Source organism: Conger conger, chromosome 3 (genome assembly GCF_963514075.1).
Source record: "Conger conger chromosome 3, fConCon1.1, whole genome shotgun sequence".
NCBI lineage: Eukaryota > Metazoa > Chordata > Actinopteri > Anguilliformes > Congridae > Conger > Conger conger.
In genome coordinates this window covers 77756389-77767152 of record NC_083762.1, presented here as the reverse complement: position 1 = coordinate 77767152, position 10764 = coordinate 77756389, and the positions used below count along the sequence as shown (strand labels likewise).

Genomic DNA, 10764 nt, shown 5'->3' with positions numbered 1-10764 from the left:
GCAGGCACACACACGCAAACACACAGACCCATCACACAGGCACACACACACCCACACACATTATAAACTGTCACAAGATCACCAAAATACTGCCAGTAGGTGTTGTGACTGTGATTGGCATCATCATTATTATCATAGTCAATGTATTCCACAAACCATAAACCAGCCAGGCTTTCTTGCAAAATTATAAGAAATAATGCGCTCACTGTTCCTTTCATTGCTTCATGGGAGAGGAAACAGGGTCATTTTTAATATTCGACACAAATAATAGAATAAATAAAATGAGAACTGTGGACGGCATGAGACGGAATTTATTTACAGTCCAAACACAAATGCACCCACACACAATCAAATCTTGATAATTATTCAAGAAAGTATTCAGTAAATCGGCACGTTTCAATTAGGCTACTGGTTTAAATATCAAACGTTAGCGTTAGGGCTCACGTACAAAGCCAGACCATTACAATAAAATTCAGTGATTTGGAAAAGATTATGTGGTATAAGGTAGCTGGAGTTGCATACGCATTCAGCACATCGAATCAAATGTTGGGTTTTTTTTGTTGGTTTTTTATTTTATTTTATTTTTTTAATGCTGGAGCCAAGCACGGTGTGGTAAACAAAGCAGAAGACAGCCTCTGAGTCAACGTCTTCTCCTCCTCCTGTCACACAGCTCCAAACGCCGTCCTCCTCCTCCGAACGAGCGGCGCTTAATTTGTTTCATCAAAAAGCAATTCAATCAACACCCTGTCTCCCTCCGGCTGGTTACGGTTATCTGCCCCGTATTTCATTTCCCATTAGAGTTCCAACAACCCACGTCCACCGCCGAGACACTCGGTATCGCTGGTAGATACGGAACGGTGCAGGTGTACAACCGACTGACAGCTTTCCTAATCCATTCATTAATTAGCCTCTGTAATGGAAGGCCCACTCGCATCGTTCAGATAACGAGGAGACGAAACAAATTGGGTTTGTCTCACTTCGCTTCCGACACTAAAGACCCCCGTGTTTGGCCTAGCGCTGGCTAAACGGGCTGCCAAACCGACTGTCGGAATCATTTAATGACACTGAATTTCGAGTCAATTACTAAAGGAAATGCAGCACTTGCTGGACGAGTCGTTTTCACGGTTCAGGTGGATTAGTGTGAAATTGCCATCTTAGAAACAAGAAATAAGAATGGATTGCTCATCCAGATATTGAAAGCCCTGACAGCAACACAGAAACCTTGTCATTTATTATAATTATAGCGTGATAGGTGAGTGGGGAGCAATGACATTGCGTGGACGTATCCGATTTTTTTTCTTGTGTTTCATAACCCAAGGCACTGGCTGCTTGTTTTCACCAAAAACATTTCACTGACAAGAAGTCTGACATTTTCACTAACATTTAGATTGTATAATTGCGTGAAAAAATCAATTCGGCGTTAATTGTATTTGTTCAGTTTATTTAAAAGGGAAATAAAAAAATAAAAAATAAACAGTTTTCAGTGTGCATCTGCATCTTCCGAAAAAAAAACGTGTATAAACCAAGAAGGATAAAAAAAAATTATCTTAGTTTTCGAGAGGAAATAGGCCTTCAGTTGGCGCTCTGCCCCAAATAGACAGTAGTATTCTGACCCTCAATATAACAGGCAAGCAGGTGAGAAAATATAGTAGATAGGAGAGAATTAAGTATGTATGTTTCAGTTTCATACATGAATACACTTCAAACACACAATCAACGCGGACGCTTTGATAGACCACTGTACCGATCCCCTCCGCTGCCTGCGTCGCTTAGCTCGGCAGACTCCGGGATTAGATAGGATTCCTTGATGCACTCTGCTTCCCGTAAACAAGACGACTAGCGGAATAGGCTCTGAGGGTCCCGTCATAACAATAATTCACCGGTAACATCCATGTCAATGCAGCGGGGGCTTATGCGCACGTCAAAATCGTTCAGGAAACGTATTCCCTTTCATTACTTTGTTGTCACGAAGACGCCACGGGGTAACGCCGTCAGTTAAAACAAACAACTGTGGGAAATACAGGCAAGTTGTGGAGCCGCGATGCACCCGAACGAAACTACAGATAAACCCACTGCACATGAAACAATGCGAACATGGAAAGCCCAACACCAATGCAATGCACCAATGCTAAAGCAACTATATCTATTAAATGTAGCCTGTAGGATATCCTAATGCTGACGTTTATAATAATAATAATAATATAATAATAATAATAATAATAATAATAATAATAATAATCTATAATAATAATAATTATTATTATTATTAATATTATTATTATTATTATTATTATTATTATTATGATTATTATTATTATTATGATTATTTATGTGTTGTTGTTGCTGCTGCTGTTGTTGTGATGCAAGCTAAAATAATAATTCAAATATTTCTCGCATTTGAAATAGGTGTGCTATAGTGTTATAGGCCTAATGTACAAACATAAAACAAGAAAAGAAGGAAAGGTCTCATAAATTCACAATTATCGTGCACTTGCAGTTAAATTAGTTTGTCTAAAGAATATTGAAGGCGTAGATGCAACCGTATTTGCATTGCCCATCGAGCGTGTAGCCTGGTCTACATCGGATACAAACTCACAATGCTTGCAGGTGAATTAAAGTCGGAATATCCCTTGGTTTGACTCAATTAAATTGACACGGAAACGAAAACACGGCGAATGATTGCCACTAAAAATACGAAGTTCGTTTTCTTAAGAATCCCTAGGCTACGTAGATGGTACAAGACCTATTTAGGAGCAAGGGCAGCAGCCACCGGTACACAGAAGAACTGCGCGCGTACTCGTGGGACCGATTCATTATTAACGGTTCAGCGACATAACTTTTAAAAGCCTGCGTATGCGACAGTCGCCTTGCTGCGGTCAGCTTCAACGCACCGGAGCGCAGTCTCTCCTCCTCTCAACTCCCGAAAACAAATATTGAAGAAATTCCTCACGTAAACGACCAGCGCCTGCTGCGAGTCATTCGGAGTCAACAGGCCTAACTACAATTAAACAGTCCGCACAAACAAGTCACACTTGAAATAAACAAAATAAGTAATAAAATGCAAGGGGTCCTCCGCTTAGTCGTTGCCGTGAGCTGTGTAAATTACGGGGGCAACGCGTTTCACGGTGGCTGTACGGTTCATACCACCACCGTGTGGAGAGTCGCATTCTTTCACGCAATAAAACGCCACTTAATTTCTCTGCTGATAAACGCAGCCATTAGCTAATCTCAAACTATTCCCGGTGACTGTAGCCTACGCGAGGACGAACGTGTAGCTACCTTTTCTAAATCACCGTACAACGTAGAGTCCCATTCTCAGCTGTCTTTCAGAAAGTGAAGCAGCCAGGACTGCGGCGGAACAATGGGCAGCGATCCCCCGCGAGCGTGATCATCCGCTCTAAAACTATATGAAGGTCACGCAATCAAACGAGCTCAGATTCGCTACCCTGCTCCGAGAGCTGTTTTGATCTTTTAACAGCTGCTCGACAAACAGTTGACTGATAAACAATGACGTTTTTGTAGCAGTTAATCTATAATAATAATAATAATAATAATAATAATAATAATAATAATAATAATAATAATAATAACAAGAAGAAGAAGAAGAAGAAGAAGAATAAGAAGAATTAGAAGAAGAAGAATGTGTATGATAGACTACAATAAACAGAAGAAGGACAGTAATAAAAAGGAGGAATAACAATACAAAAAAACCTGTGCTTAATAAACCAATACTCCGTGGTACTTAGTAATGCATCACTACTTTCAACTCCTGGCATTTGTTATTCGCAAACTCTCATTATTACACACACGAGGAATGGATAGAAATTTCTCATTGTATCACATTTGTCCCAAAACAGACATAGCAAACAAATATTAACATTTATTAATGGTGCTGTTTTACCTTTTTATAATCATGACCCTTTTACAACTACTGCATCTACAACAGCTACAATAATAACCGCATAAGAAGAATAAGAAAAATGACTACTATTATAAAGAATTAGCCTTGGTGTTGGACGTCCCTACGGTTATGCATATTGGCCCATTGATGTCTTACAGGACTGATGGTAGAAGAAGTATACATCTTTATCCGGGACATAATTATGCAAATGAAAACAACTCGGGAGTATGCAAGGTGCAGCGCCATAAGAACCGAGCCAAGTTATTTCACAGACACGACTGACAACAATAGTCTGTTCTGACAGGAGCGATTGTTCACTCAGCAGTGCGATGATAAGAAAAACAAGGCGACTGGTTAAACCCCTTTTCCCACAAGGGACTGGAAGACGAAGAAGAAAAAGAAACAGGAAAAAAGAACTGGGCTAGCATCTTCTGTGTCCACGGGACACGTGTGTTGATTATTCAATGCCGTTCTATGCGAATTCAACAGTGCCGTTCTGTGTGCGGAGTTCAAAGCATTAGCCTACCTTGTTTCATTCGATATTCTTTTTAAATGCATAGTAGCCTATACATAGAGTGCCTTCTTGAACCACACATTAAGCAATGTACAGGATCAAGAAACATTACTTTAGTAGCCTACCCATCCAGGTGCCAAGAAGCAATGAATTTGAAGCACCATTTTAGTAAATTAAATGATAATCAACCATTCCGGTGGCCCCCTTTCTGCACGGCAGAGCAAATTATTAATCAAGATTCAGACTTGACAATCACTGCAGAGATTTCACGGCGATATCTATCGAAAACACACAACAGTGTGATTTAGCTCGCTGTAAAATACCTCACAAATTTCCATCTCGAAGTCGGGTAATTTTTATAGCCCAAACACAGAGCCGTCCCTAAGCGCAACCGATAACAAACAAGCAGGCACAAGTAAACAAGCGCCTCGCGCGCTAGACATTAGGGAACTGTCACTCACCTGACTGTGAAGATCTCACCCGAACCACGACAGAAGTGAGGAGAGAGCCGAAGAAATACAGCAAGGAGGCGAGCTTCATTTTGGGGGGTGAGTGCCAGTAACTCCTAATAATTCACATGTCCAACAACATATCCTCTTTTTAGCTGAAAAGAGAAGAAACGTCCGCTTGTGACAGTTTTCGACGTACAGTGTTTTCGATGTGATTTTAATCGTTCCTCCCGGTGCCGTCGTCCCGTTTAACGTATCATGCGCAATAAAATAAGTTTAAGCAGTAGTAGCGTAGTTTCCACGGCGCGCTTTTGCCTGTCCTGATTGCAATGGTTCGCTCATGCCATTACTCTCCTGAGTTTGAGTACCCAGCGAAGGCTCGGGAGTGAAGCCACTCCCTCGAGCGATACCGTCCCGCCCACCAACCGGCCGATTGGTCTTCGGTGCGACTACTACACTCAAACTCCGCCCTTCTACACGCCTTGCTGCCTCCCATTGGTTGTCTGGCTCTGCCAAAATATGCATTTGTTGCGCTGCAAGCACCTGTCTCGACTGCTACAAATTAGGGCCGTGGAAATTATGGCATTTCGTATTTAACAAACATTGTAATTATAATAAATAAAACATGACGGCAAGATGAAATAAACAGATGGATTTTTTTTAAACCAAGAAATGCGTTATTTTGTACGTTTCTTTCATTTTGTTAAAAGGGAAATGCATTACTTCTGGTGTTACAGTATTACAGTTTAAATTTTATTACAGCATATTTCAACGATAAAATTAAATTGTGGACTTTTTTCGGTTCACCTATAATTGCGTGATACACGGCTTCTTTTAAATTAAATTATGCGCAGACGCCCTCTCAAGAACATTCCCCTTTCACACCTGCCCAACGGGTTGGACACTTCTGCGGGTTACAGTGTAATGAAACATCTGGCTAAAACTTTTCTCCTGACAGAGAGAGAGAGAGAGAGAGAGAGAGAGAGAGAGAGAGAGAGAGAGGGAGAGAGTGAGAGAGAGGGAGAGAGTGAGAGAGAGGGAGAGAGAGAGAGAGAGAGAGAGAGAGAGAGAGAGAGAGAGAGAGATAGTGAGAGAGGGAGAGAGAGTGAGAGGGAGGGAGAGAGGGAGAGAGGGAGATAGTGAGAGAGAGGGAGAGTGAGAGGGAGGGAGAGAGAGGGAGGGAGATAGTGAGAGAGAGGGAGAGGGAGAGACAGAGTGAGAGAGAGAGCTGAGATATCAAACTGAAACTGAAACTGTCCATGTAGCATGGTGCTAAAAGCCTCATGTAGGGCAACACAGCGCCTTTTGGCACGAAGGCATTCCAACACGAAATGAACAGTCACAGATGAGTGCAAAGTTGTGCTGAGTGACGAGTCAGAAATCTGTTCATAACTACACGATGGTACAATGGTATGAGGGGAATGTAGCTTTCTTAAAGGCCTGAAGTCCAAGTGTGATGTATGGGTAAATCCCAGTCAATTTAGACATCTAGATGGGTGGAAATCTAGCTTGAGAGCCGTTTTAACATAAACGTATGAGGTTAACCCCAATATAGCTCCGGTTTTAACTCAATGTAGCCTGGCTACATCCTCGCTGTGTAGAAAACTCACTTCTCAACCAAACGTATGGTCAGGGTTTTTACCTGAACGCCAAGATGGTTTTCAGTCCGGCGATACTCAAAACTAGCCCCTGGGGCCAGTAGCACTCATTACACTACATTACATTATTGGCATTTGGCAGGCGCTCTTATCCAGAGCGACATACAGTTGATTAGACTCAGCAGGAGACAATCCTCCCCTGGAGCAATGGCGGGTTAAGGGCCTTGCTCAAGGGCCCAACGGTTGCGCGGATCTTATTGTGGCTACACCGGGGATTGAACCACAGACCTTGCGGGTCCCAGTCATGCACCTTAACCACTACACAACAGGCCACTCCTGGTTTTCTCTTCTGCCTGATTGCCAGTACTGCCACTGATCGGTCTGAGGTTACTCTCTCCTTGTGCGTCCGCTGGTTAGAGTGGACGGATGAAAACCAGCAGTGCTGCCGGCCCTGTGGGCAGGTTGTGAGTATCCCTGACTTAAGCCCTATTCAAACTGGATTAGCGTTATCAGTGGTTGAGCGGTAATGTAATGTTTAAGTGATCTGTCAGGCGCATTCAGGCAGGATAAGGAAGGACTGAATTCCTCCTCCCCCCCCCCCCCCCCCCCGAATCACCACAGATAGCCTGGATGTTAACGCCATCGACGCTTCTGCGAATGTCTTCCCCCTGTCTTCTGGCACCAATAAGCACGTTGTGGGCTATTAGGTTACAGCGGTGCCAATTTTAACTGGATTGTCACTACAGAGGAATGTTGGACATTTTACTTTTCCAACTTGGAAAAACAATGGATTTTGCAGATTCATGCTGATGTCCAAAGGTTAGATTAACCAGAGAGTCTAAATTGCCCCTCGGTGTACAGTCCTCCTGCTGTTGCCCTTAACCAAGGCTCTGGCCATTTCATTGTCTTACAGTAGAAGGCAATGGCAATTAAGTTGAATCTAACAAACATAAAGCTTTTAAATCATGCATCCTGTTGGTAATTCCTTAAATCACTGAGCCTCCCTGGGTGAAACCAATCCAGTTCAAAAAGAGGTTTAGTCTAAATTTTGATGCCTCATTTCGCTCTGGAAAAGCTCATGTCCGTGCATGGCAACGCACGGCAACTCTGCAACGTCTGTCAGCCTGTCCTGGCAAGGCCCTGGCATCCCTGCGTCTGACACAGAGCTCCATCCCTGCGTCTGACACAGAGCTCCATCCCTGCGTCTGACACAGAGCTCCACCCCTGCATCTGACACAGAGCTCCACCCCTGCATCTGACACAGAGCTCCACCCCTGCATCTGACACAGACCTCCACCCTTCTCCACACAGAGCCCCTCCAGGACAACCCCTGCGTCTGACACAGAACTCCACCCTTCTCCACACAGAGCCCCTCCAGGACAACCCCTGCGTCTGACACAGACCTCCACCCTTCTCCACACAGAGCCCCTCCAGGACAACCCCTGCGTCTGACACAGAGCTCCACCCTTCTCCACACAGAGCCCCTCCAGGACAACCCCTGCGTCTGACACAGACCTCCACCCTTCTCCACACAGAGCCCCTCCAGGACAACCCCTGCGTCTGACACAGAGCTCCACCCTTCTCCACACACAGCCCCTCCAGGACAACCCCTGCGTCTGACACAGAACTCCACCCCTGCATCTGACACCGACCTCCACCCTTCTCCACACAGAGCCCCTCCAGGACAACCCCTGCGTCTGACACAGAACTCCACCCTTCTCCACACAGAGCCCCTCCAGGACAACCCCTGCGTCTGACACAGAACTCCACCCTTCTCCACACAGAGCCCCTCCAGGACAACCCCTGCGTCTGACACAGAGCTCCACCCCTGCATCTGACACAGAGCTCCACCCCTGCGTCTGACACAGAACTCCACCCTTCTCCACACAGAGCTCCACCCCTGCGTCTGACACAGACCTCCACCCTTCTCCACACAGAGCCCCTCCAGGACAACCCCTGCGTCTGACACAGAACTCCACCCTTCTCCACACAGAGCCCCTCCAGGACAACCCCTGCGTCTGACACAGAACTCCACCCTTCTCCACACAGAGCCCCTCCAGGACAACCCCCTGCGTCTGACACAGAACTCCACCCTTCTCCACACAGAGCCCCTCCAGGACAACCCCTGCGTCTGACACAGAGCTCCACCCTTCTCACGGGGCTGCTCTCTGTGACATCTGTAATATGCATCGCTGATGACAAAGGAGCTAGTCCTGTCAAGGCCAGACTGTTTACAATCACTTTCAAGATAAAATAGAGATGCACAATATTGATACTGTTTCCATCACAAATTGACTCCTTGATTGTTTAAACAGAAAGCAAACAGAAAGTCTGTACTTTTGTTGTTGATTTATGTTTATGCATGTTCTCTTGATAAGTCTGTTTGAAGCCCTGCACTCCACACAGTATTGTAAATATTATACCCATTTGAAGTATCAGACAGATGTGAAGTGCACAGCGATGAAAGATAGAAAGAAATAAAGTGATATAAATTCTAAATATCCTTTTGACATTTGATTGAGATATACAGCACTGAAACTTTAAAAAACTTTTCCTGATAGTTTCAATACTATTTGATGCCTATGACAGTGGTCTCCAACCCTGGTCCTGGAGAGGTATAGGGTCTGCTGGTTTTCGTTCTTACACTTAATTCATCAATTGGAGCGGTCGATAACACAGTTAACTCACCTCACCTGGTTACCTGATCTCAACAGTGTGTTCAAGGTGAAAACGAAAACCCGCAGACACAGTAGCACTCCAGAACCAGGGATGGAGACCACTGTCCTCTGACTTTCAAAGAAAAAGAAAAAAACCGCAGCGCTGCTACTTTTACCGTTGCAGGATGGAGTGAAGGTTTTATTCTTGAGCGGCAGCTGAGAATGCATTGAACCGCGTCGAGCGTTCACCGTGTCACTGCAGTACTGACATTTGACCACAGGGGGGAGGCAGAGTCACCCTTCCTCGGTCACAGAAGGCTGAGGATCGTGGGGAGACTCAAGCTGTTGCTTGCAAGCGTTCAGACTCTTAATTTGACATTGGCATCATTATTAGGACGTATTATTAAATACGGCTCAACGTGACAACGGTTTAATATCGGCAAAATGCAGTGAAAACAATCGTTTTAAATAAGATGTAAAATTGAATCGCCCATTTGTCATAAGATCTGAAATGGCCATCATCATTTATTAACATAAAACCAAAATGTAATTTTGCAGCAATATGTTTTAATGCTTTTAATACTGTGCTCTCCCCTGACAATATCTTCCACACTCTGCCAGTTGTGTAATGCTCTCTTAGGATTAAAAAATGGGCCTAGGACTGTACACTTTCCAGAGACGCTGGGTGTATCTGTAATTTAATATAACCTCGTGATTTGTTTAATGGGTGAGATCGTACTGTATGGGGAGCGTTAATAAATGGAAACCTAGCCCATCACAATATATCCGGCCGCGCAATTTAAAATTGCAATGAATTTTAATATTTCTGTTTTTCTGCATCTCCCCAAGCCTCTCCCTCATATTTAATTATGGTAAACTCATACACAGGGGCGTTGGAGTCTCTGTCACGAAGCGCCGCAGCCAGCCATGGAGGGTACATTATAGAGGCAGCCCCAGTGCATTCTGGGTAAATGCATAACTGGTAGGAAAGCTCGTTGAACCCTGGATGTTATTCCGTACAATAAACCCAGCCGTATTGCAGACAGGCCTTTGTTGTGTGAAATTAAAGGCGCAAGAGTGGCTGTCAGCTTCCAGATGGCACGCTAATGACCGTATCGGAGTGAAACGCGAACGCGGGTTTATTCTGCAGGTGACTGCGCATTTCGCGCATCAGGTGTTGATTCAGATCTCTTTGTGCTCAAGGTGAGTCAAACAAATAAGACGAGTGCTCAGACAAAGCACTTTTTCAAAGGGGTTTGAAAGACCGGCAGTTGGTGAAGGTGTGAAGAGGATGGGGCGACATGGCTCAGGCAGTAAGAGCAGTCGTCTCATTGGCTCAGGCAGTAAGAGCAGTCGTCTCATTGGCTCAGGCGGTAAGCGCAGTCGTCTGGCAGTCGGAGGGTTGCCGGTTCGATCCCCCGCCCGGGCTGTGTCGAACTGTCACTGAGCAAGACGCCTAACCCCCAAATGCTCCTGATGAGCTGGTCAGGGCCTTGCATGGCTGCCAATCGCTGTCGGTGTGTGAGTGTGTGTGTGTGTGTGTGTGTGTGTGTGTGTGTGTGTGTGAATAGGTGAATGAGAAGCTTAAACTGTACAGCGCTTTGGATAAAGGCGCTATATAAATGCCAACCATTTACCATTTACC

The 10764-nt window shown here is 44.7% G+C and overlaps 1 protein-coding gene across 1 annotated transcript in view; it reads right to left on the bottom strand.

Moving 5' to 3' along the window:
• The window catches only part of LOC133123135 (receptor tyrosine-protein kinase erbB-4-like), a 403692-nt gene extending 398503 nt beyond the window's left edge, over positions 1–5189 (bottom strand). The window contains exon 1 of the mRNA XM_061233434.1: positions 4877–5189. Within this exon, the coding sequence (XP_061089418.1) occupies positions 4877–4955 (79 nt within the window). The 5' untranslated portion in view covers positions 4956–5189. The remainder of the gene's footprint in view (positions 1–4876) is intronic.
• Positions 5190–10764: the final 5575 nt, after the last annotated feature.